Source organism: Coptis chinensis, chromosome 4 (genome assembly GCF_015680905.1).
Source record: "Coptis chinensis isolate HL-2020 chromosome 4, ASM1568090v1, whole genome shotgun sequence".
In the NCBI taxonomy this organism is placed as follows: domain Eukaryota; kingdom Viridiplantae; phylum Streptophyta; class Magnoliopsida; order Ranunculales; family Ranunculaceae; genus Coptis; species Coptis chinensis.
This window is the reverse complement of record NC_141459.1, coordinates 100,444,090-100,467,106: the sequence shown is the minus strand read 5'-3', so window position 1 is coordinate 100,467,106 and position 23,017 is coordinate 100,444,090. Positions and strand designations below refer to the sequence as shown.

Genomic DNA, 23,017 nt, shown 5'->3' with positions numbered 1-23,017 from the left:
TGTATGGGTAAAAAAAAACCTAGGTTTATACACAATATACTTACATGTTTTTGGTTTCTCTTTCAAATGTCTTTAAGTAGAAAAATATTATTTAAATAATAACACATTGCAAAAAGAAGAAAAAAAAACTCGTGACGGTCAAAACTCACTAGAAAAAACTTGTAAAGTGAAAAAGACATAATCCACACTCCCATCCCACCAATATAATCCTGTTCCACTAATCTTGACCGTTAACTGCCTTACCCGCTCTTCTTATTAATACAAACCAAAATTATAATCACCAGGTGTAGTAGCCTCCGGTTGTATAGGAACTGGATAAAAAAAAAAAGGCCCACTGGGCCGGTGATCCATATATATAGATTTTCAGATTTTCATTTTCACAATTTTGTCTCTCCAAAAAATTTCTCCCTCTCACTTTCATTTTTTCAAAACCCTAACTTTCTCTCGTGCCTTCTATCACAAGTAATTATCCTTCTTCTTATCCTCTTTATTATTCTGTTATGTATCATTCTTCTTTTCATTCTCTAATTGATTCGCTAGAAATATTTTCATTTATCTGTTTATAGCTAATACTCAGCATGTGACACATTCAAAAGTTATTTTTGATCGAATGGTTATTGATGTTATTGTGTTGAATTCGTAAAATTTAGAATATGCTGATTTGTTTCCCGATGACTAGGTTGAAAAATTGAGTATGACTAAGATTGATGAAGACCAAGATGAAATGGAAGATGAAGAAAGTGTTTCTGGTGATTCTTTCATTGATGATGATCCATCGGAGGGTGAATTGCATCTCGAGGCAAGTATTCTTAGTGTTTTTGTTAATTTTTCTCTTGGTCTTGTGTAAATCAATATGTTTTTCTGTTTACCGGTTATATCATTCTAATTAACTTGAAATTTCACTTTTGCAAAAAATAAAAAAGAGTACCTTTCCAATACTGGAAAGTCTATTTCCATGGGCAGTTTAAAGACACTGGACACTCTTGCCATTTGCAGGCAAATACCTTAACGCGGTCCAATATAAACTGTACTTGCATGGATAGTTTTATTCACTCTCTTTTAATTCACCTTGTTTTCTATTGCCCATGTTTATTTTGTGTTGGGCCTATTAAGGAAGTTTTTGTTTGGTAATAAATTCATCAAAACAATTGCAATATTATAGCAGTAAGGCTGTAATAGGTTATTATTATACACTAGTACAAATTATGTACGGGCATGTTTAGAGATCCTAGCCTCTTGTTAGTGGTTGCTCATTAAAGGAAGATTGGCCATGTGGATCATTTTAGGTGCTTTTAGTGCTTGTGATAGACATAAGTCCTCTGGAGACCTCTAAGATGTTTCCAAGTGGCTTTTTGCCACAAGTGGCCTTAGTGGTTACCATCCTGGTCTACCTAGGCTGTTTATCATATGCATGTTTTTTTTTTTTTTTTGCTCAGTTCAGATGTGAGCTTCTCTGCAGAGGGTCAGTTGAATAAAATGTGATGGGTTCCCTTTATTTCTCTTATCTTTTTAACAACCATCTGTTATTGGGCCCTTTTTTCCCTTTTTAGGTGCTCTTTTTAACTGTTGATACGAGGATTTCTTGTTTACTCAAGTTTTGCATGTTATGAATTTCTTGTTTACATTGTCGTTTTTGGGGTTGTTCAGGTACCTCTCACTGACTCGGAAATAGAAGATCTAATTGCAGAGCTTTTGGAAGTCGAGAGTAAGGTATGTATCTTTTTCATCCGAATTAATCTTTGTCTCTTGTGTCAATTATATGCATTCTCCCCTTTTTGCTCATTCTAATTATTAGGCAGCAGAGGCGCAAGAATCACTGGAGAAGGAGTCACTCACACAAGTTGAAATTGATGTAAGAGCAGAATTAGCTGAAAATCTTCATGGGGAGGAGGTGAGTTTCTCTTTTTGTTTCTTCATCCCTGGGTTCATTTTTTATGTATTACTGTATTAGCATGTATTGACATGAGACAGTATTTTTGTTTAGTTGGAGTTGGCTGTTACTACTGAAATGAGAAATTTCGTCGAAAACTGGGAGACAACGCTAGATGAGTTGGAGACTGAGAGTGCTCACTTGGTGGTTTGTTTCTTTCTTCAGTTTTATTTACAAATTTTGGTTCTTGATAGGGTGTTTTAACACTTGAACATTTACTCGTGTCTTCAGTTGATTTTTGATACAGTATGAATCTTAAAATTAACTGTGACATGCCAGACTTCTTACTGCATTGGTACAACATAGTTTGTAAATGTGATAAGTTTATGCCAGGTCAGGTTTAAAAAAATCATGTTAAGGTCAAAAGTAGCAAAAAAAGCAGTATGGAGAGATTGCGCATGTGGTGGAAAAAGGTGTTTCACTTAATTATATACCAAATTTCAAAACGTCATATCTATTTATCTACTAATTGCGTTTTTAAAAAGTTGGTATTTAGGAAAAGCTCTATAGACCTTTTAAAATGAGACGTCAGTAATTACCAGATTCTGGAAAAGGAATTAATTTTGAGTCCAAACTCCAAAGAGTGGGACATAGCGGGTGAAGTAGGCACTCTATAATGTGTACTAGGTTTGTGGAGTTTGAAATTTTGTAGTGTTTGATCCACGTCGGTTTTTACATAGTGATGTTCTCCGAAGCTACAACACAAGAAAGTGGTAGCCTTGTTGACAAATATTCCCGCAGGCACAATGCAAGCCCTTATACCAACTTTCCTGGACCTGTGCATGCATAGAAATGTATGCTATTTTGTAAATTTGCTAAGAAGTACAAGGTGCTGGACTTGGCTTACATACTTTAATTTTAGAGTTTTTTTTTTGGGATAATTTTTACACTTAATATTTTTGTACCTGTTGTATAGGAGTAAAAGGAAACTATATCTCAACTTAACTCTTGGTCATTTTCTTGAATGTTTTATGTACAGGAACAATTAGATGGGACTGGTGTTGATTTACCAAGTCTTTTTAAGTGGATAGAAAGTCAGATTCCAAATGGTTGTTCTACCGAGGCTTGGAAGAAAAGGACACACTGGATAGGATCTGAAGTAACTAGTGAAGTTACTAAGTCAGTTGCAGATGCTGAAAAGTATCTGGATTCACAACGGCCTGTTAGGAGGTACTCTCTGTCTTTCGGATATGTGTATAGAAATTTGCAGCCATTAAGATTGTACTCCTAAATTTCTCTACAATTGGGGACCAGAAAACAGGGCAGATTGGTTGAGGAAGGTGCTAGTGGATTTCTGGGTAGAAAACTTTCTGAGGGAAATGCCAAAGAGTTTGTAGCAGAAAACCCAGATAAGGATTGGAGCTCTTTCAATGAAATTATTCGTTCTAATTGTTCGTCTAAGGATGACACTTCCTTTGGCGGAAAACACTGGGCATCTGTTTACTTGGCCAGTACTCCGCAGCAAGCTGCAGACATGGGGCTTAAGTTTCCTGGAGTTGATGAGGTGAAGTGTTCATTCATTCATCATTTTTTAGTTGTCCTTGTTGTTATGGATATGCAGGGCAGACATTTTATGTTACTTTCCTTTTGAGCAATTTCCATCCCATTGGAAGTTTAATGATATTGTCAGTATTGCTATTGCTATTGTTACTATTACGATTACTGTATGGCTCAGTATAGCAGATATACTTTTTCTAACCAAGTAGTGTATAGTGGAGAGGGTCACACTGCAAGCGCAGGCACAATGCTCTTTTAAATATAACACCCAACCTATATGTTTGCTTTTATTGTCACATCAAGTAACTTTTTATGATTTATGCAGAAAATGTATGGTCAAGAAAGCATTTTATTTGTTTCTATTTTTGCTTTTGTTTGGACAAATTCCAGTTAGCAACACTGTAAGAAATTTTTCATTTTTAGTATTTGTATCTGAAATTTTGTTTGCTCTCAGGTTGAGGAGATAGATGACATTGAGGAGAACTGTAGTGATCCGTTTTATGCGGATGCAATTGCGAATGAGAAGGAAATAGATCTATCTGAGGAACAAAAGAAACTTTTTCGCAAGGTATGCAAATGTAATGCCATAGCTCCTTCTTGTATTGGTAGTCTTAGAACATAGTTGCATCATATGAATTCGCCATTTCAAGGTGTGAGCCACGGTAATCCAGTATCCTTAAGACCATTACTATAAGCTTAGTTAACATGTTATTTTAGTAGAAATTGCCCATGACTTTGTCACGGTGCCTAGTGTCGTGCGGTCGTGCCCTCATCACTCCATCGAATTTTCTTTACAGTTTAAGAAAAGTAGGAGACATTGAAGAACAACATAATTTGGAAGAAACCTACTCAATATGTAAAATGCCAGTATAAAGAACAAGAGATCCAGAGCTCTCATTCATAAGCATGTGTTGCTTCACTTAAATTCTATGTTGCGGCGTTGCCTAGGAGTTAAAGTCGCACTTTCGTCAACTGCACCGCCTCACCTACCTTAAAAACCTCCCATTTGGTGTGCCAGCACTTGGACATCGCATAAGCAAAAACGACTGCCAAAGGCATTTTCTTATAAAAAAGTTAAAAGCGTCCACTGAAGGCCCAATTAAACAAAACATAAAAAGTCCAAAAAACTTAAATAAAAAAACCCGTATATATAGACTAGGATATTAGATTGTTATATGATATTTTGTGTGGAATGCTTTGATCACAGATGGTTGATTCATCAGTATTTATCTTAAACATGACTAAGTGAGTTAAAGCTATAGTATGAAAGTATGACTCCATAATACATAGTGCTTCTGGCAATTAAACACGTAAAAATTGCGTACTCTGACTCCATGAGTATACGTCAATCTCAATTAAAAAAAGTTTAGATGAAGTACGTAAAAGTATGCATGATCAACGACTTTTTGGACATGTTCTTTCATATACGAGTTACCACTCCTCGACTCCTCGTGTATGCTATTGTGTGAGCCAAAAATTTAGATCAACAGGGCTAAAACCCCAAAAAGATCTCCCACATTTATGTTTCATTCTAAGATCCTTACTGGGTAGAGAAGAAAGATAATATAAGATATGTGTTATGGTTTTAACTCACAGAGCTGAAAATTAGAGCCGCAGCTTAAAAGGAGTTGTTGGATAGACACTTTCCTATTTTTATGCCATTTCTTAGTTAATGATTTGTCTCCTACTGAAAGACTGATCTCGAGCAGTAGATTAAACCTGAACCATCACTTAGCTTTCTCAGATTTAGTCTGAACCACCACTCAGAACCACTTCTGTTTTGTTTGGATGATGATGATGATGATAGGAAACAATATCCACACATTAATTGGAGATCCATCGCATGAGGAAATGAATGAAGCTTACTATGTTGTATTCAGTTAGCTATGTCTTTGACTATTGATGGAAAAATCTTCAATGATGAAAGGATGAGAGGAAGAGGGTGGTCGCTTGGTGGGTATGGTGGATTTGATGGCCACAACTTGGTTCCGTCATGGCGGTGGTTCCTAGGCTCTGCAATGTGTGTGTTTTCTTCGTTTTTTTTCCTCCCCCCCCCTAATCAATGACTGCAAACATGGAAGGATAAATAAAATGAAGAGATTAGAATGATGAATAATTTAGAATATTCTAGTAAATTCCACTATGTCACCTCTCTCTCTTACTGTTGAAATGTATATTTCTTCATCATTAATTTAAGTAGATTTTGTCCTTCAGAAAAAACCTGTAATATCACATTTTATTGCTTGACATTATAATTTGTCACAAACAACAAAAACTTTTAAAGTGCTGTGTTTATTTATTTTATTTTATTTTTCTTAAAATGAAGCCATTATAACCAGCAACCTCTATAAGTAATGTTAAAACTCTACTTGTATTAACCTAAAAGAAAACAAAATAGAAAAAGAATACCCTTTTAGTAATTTCCTTGTACTTGAGGGGCCGGTGTGCTTGGAGAATTGTCTGCTTGTTGATCATCCATATGAATTCTTGTTGTTGTATTTTTTAATTAGATCGATGAATACCTTTACTTCCCATTTTCTCTATTAAAAAAAGAAAAAAGAGTGAAATAGCACGCCTTCTCTTATGGAAGGCCCAAAATCTTTATAGGTCTGATACATCAGATTCTTGATTTCCGATGTATATGGCTTGTGTATCAAAATATATCGGACTGGTATTTTTCAGATTAAGAAAAAGTTGGGAAAAATGGGTGATTAAAATATGTGGTTACGTATTGGAAATACCAATTTCAGTTGTCCGATTTTCTGATATACGGACGATAATTTGGGATATCTCAGGATATTCTCGGCCATGCCAGTATGGGGATACTGTACTGCACCACACTGAGGAGTAGGTATGCATATATTTGTGTTCTTCATTTTATTGAATGGAGTAATGCTACTGGAGTTTTGTAATGATTCCAAATAGGTGATGTCAAGATGTTGCTGGTATTGTATGTTAAACTGTACTGCATTGTACCACAGACGATACTGTGCATTTTTCAGTTTATAATATATATGTATATGAATGTATAGCTTTGTACAAGAAAATTGCCTAAGTATCCTCCTGTAACACGAGGGCCCTGTTCCCTAAATAGACTATTTTTATTTTGCTCATTTTTGAGCTCTTTTAAATGTTAAATAGCAAGGGATTGGGCCTCCTACTGTTCCATTTGTTAATAATAGCCTTTTTTGTCAGGTCAAAGAAGAAGATGATGCAAATAATACCCTGAAGTTTCAACTTAGTTTGAAACGAAGAAGACAGAGAATCAGATGTAAACAGGTGGAGTTTATATTTCTGCTTTTAAATCTGTGTGTGTGTGTATCTGTGTTCCTTCCGCAGTGACATTGAAGAATATAGTTTGGGGAGAGGATAGTGATACAGCTAACTTTTTCTTCCTAGTGGGTGCTGTGGATGAGAATGTGGACAGCTGCAAAGATATTGTTGATGCCCACTTATCTGTCCACTACATAGATAATGTGATCGTACATGTTTTCTTATTTCCTTAATGTGACGTTTTAATTGATTTAGGAGTGCACTCAACAAGAAGTTGACCTAGTTGATCAAGTCCAGGAGAACTCCACAAAGGATTCTTTTCCTTCGAACGAGGATTCTCAACCTGCTTCCTGTGATAAAAGTTGCAAGACCATTGAAGGGGTACGGGATACTAATGATGATGGTGCTTCTCAAAATGTGAAAGCAGGGGTGCTTAGTTCTCATGAAATTGACGAGGAAAGGCTATTGAATAATGGGAATTTGAATGTGATTGATGAATCCACTGCATGTGAGTTGATCGAACTTAGAGGGGAGAAACGTTCACATGATAGTGAGCATTTTGAGATGGATAGCAAAAGGAGTCGGACTGTTATTATAGACAGTGATGATGAAATGCAGGTGGATGATGATAAATCTACATCTCGTATATGTGACACAGAGATGGATTTGCAGTCTGAGTTGCAAGCTAAGGAGAAAGTTGACCAAGCAAATGCCATTTCTGTTCCTTGTCAAAATCAACATGTGACGTCTGAAAATTTTCAGTGCACTGCCTGTGCTAAAGTTGTTGCAGCCTGTGAAGTGCGCCAACATCCAATACTGAAAGTTATTGTTTGTGGAAATTGCTATTTTGTAGTAAAAAAGAAGATGCAAGAAAAGGTGCGCGTGGTAGTAGTTTCCACTTTATTGGCTTGTGTCTTAGTTTAATTAAACATGATAAGTCTCTGTCTATATATCTCTTACTTCCTTTTGAAAGTTATATTCTATTGTATCTTGTTTTTTTGTTTTGAAAAAAATTGAATGATAAATTTCATGAAACACCAATAAGATTGACTATGCTTGATATGCTGGTCTGAGCATATTATAGAGCTTGTAAACTTGGTTAGCAAATGGAGTATAATAAGATGGTTAGAAGTGTTGAATTAGGAATGAATGTTTCTACAAGTATTATAGCTGTCCCATTGGGTAAAGAGGGAAATTCAGATTGCAAATGGTATGTGCAGCTTAGATCACACATCACTTTAGTAAGGGCTTTGTATGCTTAGCACTTGAGCTTTCTACAGGAACATTAGGTAAACCATAGAGAAAATAAACTTGTGGTGGCATTAGATGATATCACTGAATTTGAATCATTTGAAGGGTGTTTTTATTATTATTATTATTATTATTATTATTATTATTATTATTATTATAGCTTTAGACAATTGAATGTCAGGACAGCAATTGCTTAACTCACACAGAATAGATTGATTAATCTTTCAATTTCTTATTCCATTATTATTTAACCATTATTTCAAACCACTGATATGGGTGACCCGACTGCCGCAAGAAGTCTTAGAACGACATTGATTGTTAAGTCAGTATTTCTCTATATCTTGGAAATCTTATGTCCACACAATAGAATATGGATTTAAGCATTTGAGAAAACCAGGGTGCAGTAATACAGTCAGCAATTTGGTGAATAATGAATTATTTATTGACATCTTAACTGCTTATTGAAAAAAGATTCTCTCCTAATGAATTCGAGGAGTGTTGATACATGTTAAGTGTGAAGTCTGCAAAACTTTTATATATTGCATGAGGGGAACAATGTGTAACTAAATACACATATTCTGGTTTTCATTTTGTTCATAGAAATTATCCTTGATTGGTCCATGTATTTGGGACTTGCTTATTTTTTATGTTGTTTCTACGTGCTTCTGTCTTCCTTTCAAATGAATCATTGGTTACTTATCAGTAAAAGAAAGTCCTTTGGTGTAAGTTAAATCTCTGGATTCACTTGTCTGAGTTTCTTTGATATCCTTGCAGGATCCAGATTGCTCAGAGTGTTATTGTGGATGGTGTGGAAAGAGCACTGACCTCATAACTTGTAAAGCATGTAAAATGCTTTTCTGTTCAACGTGTGTAAAGTGTAATTTTGGTGAAGCATGCTTGGCAGAATTTCAAGCTTCTCTGTGGCACTGCTTTTGCTGTTCTCCAACTCTCTTGGATAAGTTAACTGTAGAATGTGAGAAAGCTCTTGCAGCTAAAGGTCATTCCATGTCTAGCTCTGATAGTGATTCTGAGCTTTCAGGTGATGACATCCGTTTTCGGGCCCGGTACGTTGCTTTTGGTAGACCAAGTCCATGAATAATGTTATTTAGAAATATGTATTGCACGTATATAATATATGTCGTATTCCAATAGATTTTTTTTGTTTATGTTTCATCGGTGGGATAAAATTCGTTTTATTGGGAAAATAAGTAGTAATGTTTCCAATGATGTCTTATATCAATGCAAATGCCTATAGAGTGATACCAATAAGGATTTCAAGGATAATTGTAATGCAAGTTACTTGGGGCACACCCATACATTACTGTGATATCATAGCTTCTGGAGCTCTTGGTTGTGCTTTTGTATGCAATCATCTTTGGTTACACCATTCACCTATTGTCAACATTGTCGTAAATGAAATAATTTGCAGGGTACTAAAGCAGAAAAAAAAAAACAAGGAAAAATAGAAAACATTTTTTTATTACCTAAGATGCACTAGCAATTGAAATTTTGGTTACTGTCCGATATTTTTTAGGCTTAAAGCCTTGAATAATTATATATTTTGATAATTGGACTCTTTTGTTTTAACAGTTTCAAAAGTCTGACATGAATTTACATCTCATATTTCTCTTCTCTTGTTTTAGCGCTAAGGAAAGAGGGAAAAGGAAAATTAGGAGGATCATTGATGATGCTGAACTTGGAGAAGAAACCAAAGAAAAAATTGCTCTCGAAAAGGTTTCCCTCCTCTCCCTATTTATGGCAGTATGTGTTTCTTATGGATCAGAGATTTATTAAATTGATTCTTCTTCTTCTAGGCTCGTCAAGAGCATCTCAAGTCATTGCATGCCAATTCAAGGACTATAGTGTCTGCAAGTTGTAGTGGGAGTGTCCCAGAAGGAGCCAGTATGGAAGTGGAGGGTGATGCAACAAAAGGTTATATAGTAAATGTTGTGAGGGAGAAAGATGAAGAAGCAGTGAGCATTCCCCCCAGTATCTCAGCCAAGTTGAAACCTCATCAGGTTGATCTATCTATTTTATGTCCGAGTGTCCATTGGGTTAATCTTCACATTAATGAATAATGGTCTTTACATATGAATAATTTACCTTGGCCAAGGGGCCGGCTTATTTGTATCCAGCATTTCAACGTGGTCCGTCACGTCTTGAATGACATGGCATTATAATAAGCATATTGAGAAAATGATTATGTACCCAACATGGCTGCCCATGGGAAACGTTGGGTTAGAGTAATCCAGACATTTTTATACATCTATGACCCGCTTGCAAGCATCATCTAACTTTTTTTATCCTCATCTGCCTAAACTGATTCTATCATTTAATGGTCCCAATAAGATTTTTTGATTTAATGAATTCAATTAGTCGTATACATTATAGTGCCTGTGTTGTAGTATCATATGATAGTTTCTGGAGGCTGATAGATATACTTTGTTACATGTCACTGCAGATTGCTGGTATACGGTTCATGTGGGAAAATATCATACAGTGTGTTAGAAAGGTGAAGTCTGGGGACAGAGGCCTTGGTTGCATTCTTGCTCACACCATGGGGCTTGGTAAGACTTTTCAGGTACCCACTTTCTCTTTTAATGTGATTACTGAAGTGCAGTTATGTATCAGCCTGATGTAGTGGAATTTATAATTTATGAAAAACATTGGAAATCAAAATGTTATTTTTGTATTTTAGCGACAGTTATGTGTTTTCAGGATTTCCCTTTTGCTCTTTAAATTTTTTATTTCTAATTTGTATTTATTATGTTATGTTGGGTGTCAATCAGAAAAACTGTCAATATAAAATAAAAGAAATGTAGCTAATTGCTAATATGTCCTTGTGCATCTTGCTGCCATGTTGTGAGAACTGGACTCCTTTCTTAAAATGACGGTGACAATGCGATATGTGATTATATAGGCAGACTGGTAATTTCTTACGACATTCTTTGTACAGTTCCTCTCTCGACTATGGGTGCTTCTAGTGATGTTGTCCATGGTTGACTTGGATGTATTAATTTAAATGGACTTCCTATAGCCTTTATTGTAGGTCAAGTCTGAAAAGAAATATAAATTAGACCTGCAGCTCTGATTAGAGAACAAATGGAATTTGAAGGATATTAAAATCGTTTAAGTGAAGTCTTGTTTTTGCAATATGGGAAGGGGTATGCATTATGCTGGTAAACATCTTGTTATACTTTATTTTTTATGTATAAGTATGTAATTATAAGTAAACATGCATTGCCTGTTCTCTTTCCAAGAAGCTGGGTGCCAACTTTGTATCTCTATTTTTATGTAGGTCATTGCTTTCCTCTACACTGCAATGAGATGTGTAGATTTAGGACTAAAATCTGCACTTATCGTTACACCTGTAAATGTGCTGCACAATTGGAGACACGAGTTTACAAAATGGAGACCAATGGAATTGAAGGCTCTTCGTGTTTATATGCTGGAGGATGTCTCAAGGTTTGGTCATGGTTTCCCCTACAATTATTTCCTTGTCTTTTTTCTTGTGCTATTTTTCTCTTGCCTAATTATGTGTTACATTGTTCATGTGTTACTTTTAAATTATTAGAATTCATCTTTTTGAAGGGTAACACATATGTAAGAATTATGGAATATTAACATCAGATTCATGTCAGACCCCACCAGGGGTAAGAAATGTCACTATGTCAGATATACTGCTAGGTCCAGCTCGTTGTGTTTACGCATGTGATGTTTAATTTAGTTCCACATGGGATGTTGAAAGCCTTGCCGTATAGTATAAATATTCCCAAGTAACATGGACACTTCATATTCTTATAAAAATTTGTGTCGAACACACAGACATGTTGCACATATTCAATCTAGGGTTGCTTCTATACCTGATGTATCTTGTTGGCGGAAGCTTAAACAATGGATGGACATCAATAATATTTAATGAAACAAACACCTAAAACTAGGGTTTAAACCTTCAAACATGAAGAACAATTCTCAAAGAATTAATAATCAATAATAACTATCTAACAATGAAGGCCTAGATGCCTTTATGTAATAAACCATGTTCCTAATTCTAATTGGAAACCAAAATAGAAACTACTAAATATCCTATTACTAAAACCAATAAAGACTAATGAAATAGAAACTAGTTACTAATTCTTAACTAATAACCAATTAAGAAATAAGAGGCAGCCATCTTGATACAATGTGATTTCATCAATGCTCATGCATCAATACCCTAAAAGACTAAGAAAAAAAAATCAATTATCCGTGTCGGTAATTGAATAGGGTTAGTGTGTTGAATAGCAAAAATCAATTATCCCAAATGAGTTAGATGTGTTTTTGTAAGAATCAGAATATGGTTAATCGGTTACAGATGAAACTTGTCCTGGGATGCCTGCCTTCTACAATCCAGTGTAGGCCAATTATCTCTTTTCCTGAGGTCAATTAATAGGCTAACAGAGCAAAAACTACGTAGGCCAATTCTGTCAAAGCAAATATTACCTTTTGGCTTTTGCACTATTAGGAAGCTGGGGAGCACCATCGATTTTTTTTGCTTTCTTTTCTTTTTCGAGTTAGTTGCAAGCTACGTTACATGGACATGCCATATTGCAAAACTAATCCGTTTTGGATACGTATCCACGTGTCTGTGTCGGACTCATTGTATGTACTATACCTCAGTTTTTGTTATTTCATCTTATCAAACACTTCGTATCCATGTCGGTGTAACTTAGGTTGCAAGCCTTGCCAAAGAATCCACAACTGAGTTTCCTTCCTTAAAGATGCACACCAATTTTGTATCTTTGTTTGACTTGTGTTTCTCCAAGCAATTCTTTTATTAGTTTTTCACTAAAGGCTATCTGGTGAGATAAAAAATTTGGTTGTGATAATTGAATATTAACAAAAAATTAATCCTACATTATAAAGATTTCCTTTGTGATTGGAGTGTTAAAAAACAGAGGGTGTTTATGACAGCTGTTAGGTTGACACTTTGCACCCATTAGCCCACATATGATTTGTCTTTGTAGTTCTTTCCTTCCAGTGAATAATCCCAAGTTCGTCATTCACCGTAAGCTGTAGAGCATAAAAAGTGTGGGATGCAATTCCTATTTCAATTTTTACCTTTAGCAGACTTACATAAGATAGGCAGAAGTTATACTGTCTTCTTCAGTTTTCTGGGTTAAAGAGGTCAATGCAATTTTGAAGTTTCTTTGGTTGAGTTCTTTGTTCCCCTTGGAATTCCTTGTGTTGGAACTCTTTTAAGGTTTCAAGTTCCTTACGAATCAATGCTTAGGAGGTTATGCCAAAATTTTGGGATTAAATCCCACCTTCACCAGTTTAAGTGAAAATTTTAGGGGTATATGATAATAAAGTTGTAACTATCAAGAAAGGAAAAAGTAAATATGTGGTCCTTGTTAGAAGGTATGTTAAAGGCCAAATGTGATACTTCACTACCATTTTCCTGGTTTATCAATTGAAAGACGCCACTGTTTGGGATGATACTTTAATGTAGGCGTGTAGCGTTACTTCAGTGGGCTTGCTAACTAAGAAAGAAGTGGGATGAAAGGATGAGTGGGCTGAGGGAGTATGAGTAAGGGGTCCCAACCAAGTTGGGAATGTGATGTCTTACTTTCGGCGCAGATGCCTATAATACCCTATTGTTGGATTTGTTTTATTTTGCTCTTTACTGATAACATGTTATTTTCATCAACTAAAATTGTATGCTACCTTTTCCAGAAAAAAAATATCTTTTACAATGTTATACATTATTTAAGAGTTTTTAAATTATTTTCTCCTTTGTTCAAGTGTCAATTGAAAGTGGAACAAATGTATAACATATTTCTATTTTCTCAGGGAGAGAAGGTTAGATTTGCTTAAGAAATGGAGAGTCAAGGGGGGTGTGTTTTTAATTGGATACACAGCTTTCCGTAACTTGTCCCTTGGCAAGAATGTGAGGGACAGTCAGGTGGCGCAAGAGATTTGCTATGCCTTGCAGGTGCATGTTCTTTGTATAATTATCTTTGATATTCTATTTGTTGGACTGTGCAGTTTTTAAGTGTATTCCCTTTATTCATATGTTGACCCTTTTATCAGGATGGACCTGATATATTAGTTTGTGATGAAGCCCATATGATCAAGAACACTAGGGCTGATGTCACTCAAGCGTTGAAGCAAGTGAGATGCCAGCGAAGGATTGCTTTGACTGGATCACCTTTACAGAACAATCTGATGGAATATTATTGTGTAAGTGGCTTAATATTTTAACATTTGCAATACTTTAATAATCTAATTGGAAGTTCTGGTTGTTTGTTTTGCTTTAACATATGTTATTTTGTGTTTGTAGATGGTTGATTTTGTAAGGGAAGGATTTCTTGGAAGTAGTCTAGAGTTTAGGAACAGGCAAGATTTTTTCACTTCCCTATGCAGTTTTCATTAACTTCTAGTGATACTGTAATGGTTTTGCAAATTCTGTTCTTTACTGATTGTACTCTAATCTATATGCCAGGTTCCAGAATCCTATTGAGAATGGTCAACATGCAAATTCCACTTCAAATGATGTCAAAGTTATGAACCAGAGGTCACATATTCTTCATGAACAACTAAAGGGGTTTGTCCAACGGATGGACATGAATGTTGTGAAGAAGGACTTACCCCCGAAAACTGTGTATGTTATTGCTGTAAAGCTATCACCATTGCAAAGGAAGTTATACAATAGATTTCTTGATGAGCATGGTTTTAGAAAAATCAAGGTTTCTGGTGAAAAAATAGTGAGGAGAAGGTGTTTTTTTGCTGGTTATCAAGCATTAGCTCAGGTATTTCTTAAATTGGCTGCGACCAACTTCTTTTTACCTTAACCAGTTCACTTGCATTACTATCAACTTTTATAACAGAAAATTCTTTTTGGTAGTAGATTTGGAACCATCCTGGCGTTTTGCAATTAGCCAAGGAGCACAAAAATCATCTAAAACCTGAATATGCCATGGAAAATTTTCTTGTTGATGACAGCTCAAGTGATGATAATTTGGAGGGTGATATGCAAAATGGAGGTACTTTCTTCTAATGGGTGTTATTTGAATGATGAATTGATTTATGATTCTTTGGTAAAATTTTCAGCACTTTTTTTTATTGGCATTTATTTCTGTTGAGATGTACTTACCCACGTTCCTGGCCCAGCAGCCCACATGCTCCACATGACCCAATAAAATTAATCCACGTGTTTGGCTTAAGCTATGCTGCACTTGTGGAAGGTGTATTGAGAATATATACTCTGACATCAGGCTTTTGAACCCATATCTCAGAGTGTATAGGAACTCAGGGGCCCTCCACTACTGCAAATTGGTTTTGATTTTGATTTTGATTTTTTACACTTTTGATTGGTGCTCATACAAGTTTAGTGTGCATGTTATTTGTTATTGCTGACGGTCTGTCCTCCTTACAGAGAAGCAGGTTACAAAGAACGAATTTGCACATAGAAAAAGCGATAATGTGTTTCTCCATGAGGTTTGCATTCTTAGCGCCATTTTGTATTTCTGTTCTTGAAAAATTAGCACTAGTTTATGTTTCTATCGAAAATTGATGCAGTAATGCAACCTATTTTTTTTTTCTATCTGGCCTTCGTTTTGATGATAATTCATTGTTAAGGAGAGTTAGTTGCCAATGACAATATTTTGACCCTTTATGCTATATATTGTGGTTACGCCAAGTCTACCCCCTTTTTCCCATGGTCCAGCATCAATTTTTCAATGCCTCAACTTTGTTTTTTACTTTTCAGTATGTCTGTTTAACATCTTGGTGTGTTTCGTATTACTGCTGATTCTTACACTATAATTTCACTCCAGGACTGGTGGAAGAATCTTATAAAGGATGAGACCTACAAGGAGGTTGAATACAGTGGTAAAATGGTTTTGCTACTTCAAATTCTGTCTATGAGTTCCGCTGAAGGAGATAAGGCATTGGTTTTCAGCCAGAGTTTAACAACTCTTGATCTCATAGAGCACTATCTTAAGAAATTACCACGACAAGGGAAGAACGGGAAATGCTGGAAAAAAGATAAGGACTGGTATAGGTGCGTAACTTTGTAGATAACTATATATTTATATCAAAATTGTATTGACAAATCTTACGACTGTCTCTAATTATCTTTTGATTGCTGTGTTTGTGTTATCTACCATATGAAAAAACTTAAAAGGCGTGTGGATTCCATCATTTAGTTGCATACGCAGTGACTGAAACTGTAAAATGTTACCAATCCTACCATTAATTACATTCTTATGCCAATGCAAACCTTATTTATTTTTCTTTGACATTTAACAGTTAGCTTATTCTAGGAATGACACAATCAACACAAAACTTGCTACATGACTATTCATGTGTGCTAGACACTTGTTTCCACCATCAAATAAGTAGCTAGCTGACTAAAAGAAAGAGCCTGTAACGATTTAGTCCAGATTGTCAACATGGCCATTGTTCTGATTCTCCGTGCAAGATTATATAGCTTGATTTTTCAGGGTGGAATATAGTTATAATTTTCGGTTTTCATTTGCAATGAACCTGGCGTAAATGATACTTGAACTACACACCGACTGCTTGAATGTTTGTTCTTGAACACTTTCCTTTTTAAAATGTTGTGATGAGTAATTTGTGCTTAAAACTATGAGGATTAAATGGAAAAATGACTGTTGTGTATAAAATAGTAAATTAGTACAACAGCTGGTATAAAAAACTTTCCTAATATAGTAAATTAGGCAACAGACACTTTTCAGATTGTGCATGCTCTATGAAGCTCCAGGTGAACACAGTTAATTGACTTAATTCTATATTTCAGTTCTTTCTGAAGTTGCATTGTTTGACTTGAACCAAACAGGTTAGATGGAGGTACTGCAGGATCTGAAAGACAGAAGCTTGTGGAGAAATTTAATGATCCCGCAAATGCGAGGGTCAAGTGCACACTGATATCAACTAGAGCTGGATCTTTGGGCATCAATCTACCAGCTGCTAATCGTGTAATAATTGTCGATGGTTCATGGAATCCAACTCACGATCTTCAGGCTATATATAGGGCTTGGAGGTATACATTTACCTGAATATCAAGTTTCCTGTTGAAATGTTTCTTTTCTGATGGTGCTTTTTATTCCAAATCTTTTCCTTGTAGGTATGGGCAGAGGAAACCAGTTTTTGCTTATCGTTTGATGGCACATGGGACAATGGAAGAGAAGATATATAAACGTCAGGTATTTGCAAAATCTGGAGAGTGTATGAACTGAGTTTGAAATATATTAAGTTTCTAACTGAAGCAGATAATAGTAATACTGCATTCTGTGGCCGAATATACTGATGAGTCATGCGAACAGGTCACAAAGGAAGGCCTTGCTGCAAGGGTTGTGGATAAACAGCAGATACACAGGACTATGTCTAAAGAGGAGATGCTGCATCTTTTTGATTTTGGCGATGATGAGAATCCAGATGCACTACACCAGGAGGGTCAGCCTCTAAATAATCAGAATGTGGCTGACCAAGCTGCCAGTTCACTGAAACAGAAATTCTCTCAAGGAAGCTGCTCCTCTGACAAGTTAATGGAACACTTGCTTAACGATCATTATCCAAGGTGAATATTGTTAAGTTAATTTTTATATAAACTTTTAGTCTTTTTTGATAAGTACAATTTATTGATTAGGATGTAAAGAGGATACAATGTGAGAGAGAAACTCACTTACATGATACACCAGCTGTACACTGGACTACTGGAGGACCACACACATCCCAAGTCCTAATGGCCGTTATAAAGAACTCCTTAGTTAACACCCCCACCCCAACCCCTACCCCCACCCCCACCCCCAGCCCCCCACCCAACAAACTACATTCCAAATGTTGATAAGAAATCCCAATTGTCATCCCTATCGCTAGCAAATATGTCGTCGCTAGCGTACACATACTATTAGTCTACATGATCATCTTCATGTTCCACCTCCATGTTAGACTGATAATTGTCTAAACCCAGCCCCATCGTTTTCTCAATCCGGCACTCCTCACTATTATTTTCATGTATTTCCCCAAAGAGTTTTTCAAGGCCCGTTCTTCCCAAACCAGATGATATCCCCAATTTGCCTGCTAATGGCACGACCATGTATTTGATCCAATCGCGAGAATCATCCCGTGTTTCGGCAATTGTATATTCTTTTTGCAACTCCACCCATATTATCTTCTTTATGATTTTCATGCTGCACTCTCAGAGGATGATCATTCAACATGCTATTGTCATTTGAGCCAGCCTCTGCTCCTGCTCTACCAGTCTACCACTACTGCATAGCTCAGCAACATCCCCTTCGTGATGTGGCGCCATGAACAGCACCACCTCGTGGCTCAGTCTCATGCACTCCTATAATAGCCACCTCACCACCTTCCTCAATAACCAATACAGACCTTGCAACGTCTACCCCAACCTCATCAAACATTCTATCCTCCCCGTTAATGGAAGCATCGTGCATTCCCAAAACGCTACCTCCCCCAACAGTTAACTCCCCTCTAAGGATCGGGGAGGCTGCACGCCCAGTTTCCTTTGTAGTTGTTATTTGCCACAGCTGATGTTTGAAATTCGATCGCTCGTTGTTCATTCTCTAGTTTTTGAAGAGCTTTGTAGATCTTCTTGCGTTGGTACACGCTTTCGTACTGTTTAGATTTTCACTTTCTCTACAAGGCAGATATTTGGAGAAGATGATCTAATTTGTCTAAGATGCATTCAGTAATTGGGTCTGGACATAGAAGCCCACGTGTATTGACATCTTGTGGAGTCAATTGGGCTGCTGGGTTGAGTCCATTAAGAGAATAATGCTCCCCGCTAGATAAAGATGGCATCACAGTTAAGTTAGATCCAACTCTATGGGTCACAAAGCTTTGCCCAAGCCCAACTATACCATTAACAATACCATGTCTAGTCTCTTGACTCAGAGATCTTTGCTGATCACGTGTCTCCAAATATTCCTTTCCCTCATGCAGGAGGCCCCACTCTTGTGTGACAACTGTCCCCTTAGCACAATTCAAATTCAAATTCAGGCACTTCATATGATCTACTACTCCTGAACCTTCTAATCTTAAGTCACACCCGTCTTGTTCCTCCCTCTCTCTACGACCAGACTATGTTTCAACCACCAATTCTTCTTCATCCACACTCCTACCATCGGATTCTCTTTCAGCCACCATATCCCCTAACTCCCTAGAAACCACAGGTGTTGACTTCCTATTTGACATAATCAAATTAAAGTTTGAGGAATCTTCATCTGGAGTCTCCGCCACAACCGACGCTATGCCATTTGCTACTGTGTTTTGGTTCACCCTATCTTGACCACCATGTCCTTCTGAAGATGCCCTCTCAGCTGCCATTTCCTCCCTGCTTCCCAAATTCAAAACCTCGATGGAGAACCTCGATGGAGTATGTCCTCCGAGTCATTGATACCCAAACACCATCCCAAACACCACATTTTTCTCCTGATCACTCCCCCTTCCTTTCTCCTTCAACGCTTAACCTTTGCAAAACAAGAATTTCTCTTTCACATTTTCCCAACACGGATCGTCGTTAACGAACCTTACTTGCATAATAACCAAGATCCGTTCTTTCTCACCTCATCCTTTCTCCTCATCCACCTGATTTTCGGTGCGTGCTCTCTCAATTCCACCTGCCCCACTCCTTACTGATTCATTATCTCGCTCACCCCCTCCATGAATCAACGCTTGCAGATACGATCCATTCCCATTTGATCTCCCCTCCTCCTCAGTGTTCCTCCTCTCCAGATCCACAGCCCCAAAACCTTGTTTACTTTGAATTGTAGTCCCTTCTGCAAAGCCTTTAACCGATGTAGCAAATTTTCTCCATCCCTCGCCATTTTCGACTTCCGGTACGCATAGGTAGACCATGTGACCTTTATTAGAGCTGGGATTGGTTGAAATCTGCACATACTTTCCATTTATGTTGGATCTGATACATAGATCACAATAGCTTGTGCATCCTTTTTCAATTTTCACGAACATCATCTGTGTCCTTGTTTGCAACAAAGGACTGGAGTCTGTTAGCAACCCATATCGCTGTCTCCTTTGTAACAGACCCTTTTCTCCTAAATCCTGAACTTCAACCTCTAACCCCTGTCCAGGCTATCTCGAAACTCTTTCTCTCGATGAAGATCACCATAGTCACAGTCATTTGGGTGGGCTCAGAATCATTTTGTTACCAGATAGAGCTTCAGAAGTTATTTTCAATTCATTAACATATGAATTTGTTGATTAACTCTCATTATCGAAAAAAAAAAACTTTTAATATTTTAGTATAAACTTTTAGTCGATCATATATAGTACTTTCATTGTTACCTTTGTCATGGTTTTTGTAATATTTTCATACGATGGAAAGTTCTGTTGCATGTTACGTTAGTTAAGTCGCAACAATATATTAATGTTATTTGGAAATGCCAGGAATGCCATGGTTTTTCTATTTCACATATTCTTAAATTTATGAATGTGCTACTATCTCCTTTTTTTTTTTGAAAGTTCCTACCTTTATATTAATCTATATAATAAGGCACTTTTTCTCTGACACTAAAGGACAATATTACATTTAGTCAAAAGACAAAAAAATGGTCCAGATTGATTTCTACCACTAGTAAACGGCTGCTGTTTGTTTATCTTTCTCGAGATAAGAGTTACGCTGTATTTGGTTATATAAATTTAATTGTTCCAAAAGGTGCATGATGGGAACAGCTCCCAATTGGTTTCGGCTTGCTTTCAAGTTCTTCAGGTTGCGGGTTGGACCCAACTAAATGCTCTTTTAGATTTTTTTTAAAAAAAAAAAATTAAAACTCAGCAGTCAGGAAATGCAATTAAAACACAAAATAGATGTTCGGTATGCACAGTAGAGTGCTTCTATCCCTGGACAATCCGGAAAAAATGAAACATCACAACCTGCTATGCTAGATCTATCCTACTGTTTGACAGAGCCATGGATTTTACTTAATAACTCGCATTGCGATGGCTGCTAGCTATTTCTTTCGATCGGCAATAGCACGCTGATGAGTGGCACGGCACATTTTCTAGTATGCAATAGCACATACTCTCCTTTCTTGGAAGACTTAATTACTCTTAGTAACTGTAGAGATTACTTTTCATATAATGGCAAGCCAATTCCCCCTTACCCATGAATAGTTATTCAAAAGTTCTCGAGTTCTATTCATACTATGTTGATGGCGACACAATTTTGCATACACAAATCTTCTATAAAGAGTAGACAGAAATAGCAATATCCTGATTAGTCAGTTTTTTACGGTTGTGATGGTCATGACTGGCGACAACTATCAAGGACACAAGACCTTTTGCGATGTTTTATTGTTAATAAGTGAGTTGTCTTCTATTTTGAATGTTGTGGATGTTTTAAAAGCAATCAGTAGTTTAAATACTGTAGCAGTTAGTATTTCAAGTTTGGGAATTATTTGGTTGGTATACTACATTTGCCTGTGTTTACTTCTAACCTTGGTAACCTTGGTACCATGTGTTTACTTGTATCAGGTGGATTGCAAATTATCATGAGCATGAAACACTTTTGCAGGAGAATGAAGAGGAGAAACTTTCAAAAGAGGAGCAGGACATGGCCTGGGAAAATTTTAAGCGTGGTACTATTCAATGGGAGGAGGTGCAAAGAGTTTCCTTTGATAATTCGGCTCAATTAAAAACTGCCACACCGGAAACAACCTTTGAAGGTTCGGCATTGGAGCGGAAACCTGTTGCTAGTGTTGGTTCCACTGTGCCAGAGAGTAGCCGGGGTACTATGCAGTGGGAGGAGGTGCAAAGAGTTTCCTATGATAATTCGACGTTGGAGCAGAGGAAAATTGTTGCTAATGTTGGTTATACTGTGTCAGAGAGTAGACTAGCCCAACTTACAAGCGCCTCAAGGAATAACTCTGCCCAGCGAAAATGCACAAACCTCTCACACAAGCTGACCCTGAGAAGCCAAGGAACAAAACCTGGTTGCAGCACTGTTTGTGGAGAATGTGCGCAGGTGATCAGCTTGGAGGCCCTCAACAGAAATGGGAAATCTCCGAGATGAGGTCTTGGCGTATGTTAATACTGTTGTATGTAGTTTTATTTTGAGAGTAAATGTAAATTCCAGCTCCATTAAAATTAGCTTTCATTTTAGCATTATATAGTGTTTTTGTTTAGGTAGTTGCTCACTGCCTAGTGACAGAACAATAACAATTATAATTTTCGTGGTGGTGGATGCTAACCGCCCTCCATATATAGTGATATTTTGTTAGTTACATTGACTGTCTGGTCTGTCTGCTTGCTTGTTTTCAGAAAAGAAGTTCTATCTTCAAAGGCAAACTTCAATAGTTTTTATTTAGGTTTTTCAGCAAAAGATTTAATTAGTGGTGCCACTTCAAGAACGATGATGGTAAGAAAGATTCCCGTAAACTTGCAGAGAGACTTGCTATAAAAAAAAAGGTAAAATGAAAACAAACCATTGGATATTTGGATGAGTTAATGGTTACGGATTATGATATGTAAGTATTTAAATATAAGCTAGGTAGAAAAATGATTACCCAAAACCAGTCAAGATATGATTACCATCATTGTTTCGAGACATTGCTACTAATCTTAATTCCGAACATGGGGCATAAGTAATCTCTTCCATGACTAACAGCACCATTCTGAATTTCTGATAGGAGAAGGGGCTATCAGCCTGTCACAAAGTGCAACAATATATCGCATCAGTAGGTTGAGAACGATGTGCGTTTAGGTCTCTCTTTCTTTGTTTTTTTTTATCACAAATATGGCGTATATCACCGTTTTGACTTTAGTAGATGGAAAATTCTTGGCATAAAGTTTTTTTAATCATGGGAGAAAACGATTATATCTCTACTAAATATATTTGCCCATAACATTGCAGTTTGAACTGGAACTGCTTCAACAATGTTACATATTTGGCCGTGTCTATCAGTATCAATTAATTTTAGGCAATCAGCTTGATTAACTTTTTTCTTCAGGGACCAAAAGATGTCCAAGTTCTTGTACTATGGCAAATTTGCTTGAATCCAATAACTAAGTAACTGAAGA

At 36.7% G+C, this 23,017-nt stretch overlaps 1 protein-coding gene across 4 annotated transcripts; it reads left to right on the top strand.

Annotated features, from left to right (window-relative positions):
- The first annotated feature begins 334 nt into the window (after nt 1–334).
- On the top strand, nt 335–22,221 carry ATRX (P-loop containing nucleoside triphosphate hydrolases superfamily protein). Of its 4 annotated transcripts, none has more exons than XM_086558480.1 (26): nt 335–462; nt 680–799; nt 1,648–1,710; nt 1,796–1,891; nt 1,991–2,077; nt 2,910–3,100; nt 3,185–3,434; nt 3,882–3,995; nt 6,623–6,706; nt 6,956–7,576; nt 8,726–9,015; nt 9,595–9,685; nt 9,766–9,969; nt 10,413–10,532; nt 11,250–11,416; nt 13,784–13,925; nt 14,024–14,173; nt 14,274–14,329; nt 14,436–14,742; nt 14,841–14,976; nt 15,369–15,430; nt 15,769–15,995; nt 16,794–16,997; nt 17,082–17,160; nt 17,281–17,534; nt 21,473–22,221. In XM_086558480.1, the coding sequence occupies exons 2-26, from the start codon at nt 695–697 to the stop codon at nt 22,008–22,010; spliced, it is 4,638 nt and encodes a 1,545-aa protein (XP_086414606.1). In that variant the 5' UTR covers nt 335–462; nt 680–694; the 3' UTR covers nt 22,011–22,221. The 4 variants fall into 4 exon arrangements, with proteins under 4 accessions (XP_086414606.1, XP_086414605.1, XP_086414608.1 ...); XM_086558479.1 differs by having other exon boundaries at nt 1,985–2,077; XM_086558482.1 differs by lacking the exons at nt 335–462; nt 680–799 and having other exon boundaries at nt 1,572–1,710; nt 1,803–1,891.
- Nucleotides 22,222–23,017: the final 796 nt, after the last annotated feature.

Coding starts and splice junctions, on each gene's coding strand:
- ATRX (XM_086558479.1), top strand. CDS start 695: ATGACTAAGATTGATGAAGACCAAGATGAAATGGAAGATGAAGAAAGT. Junction 16,998..17,081: donor GCTATATATAGGGCTTGGAG/GTATACATTTAC, acceptor TTTTCCTTGTAG/GTATGGGCAGAGGAAACCAG. Junction 17,535..21,472: donor CTTAACGATCATTATCCAAG/GTGAATATTGTT, acceptor TACTTGTATCAG/GTGGATTGCAAATTATCATG.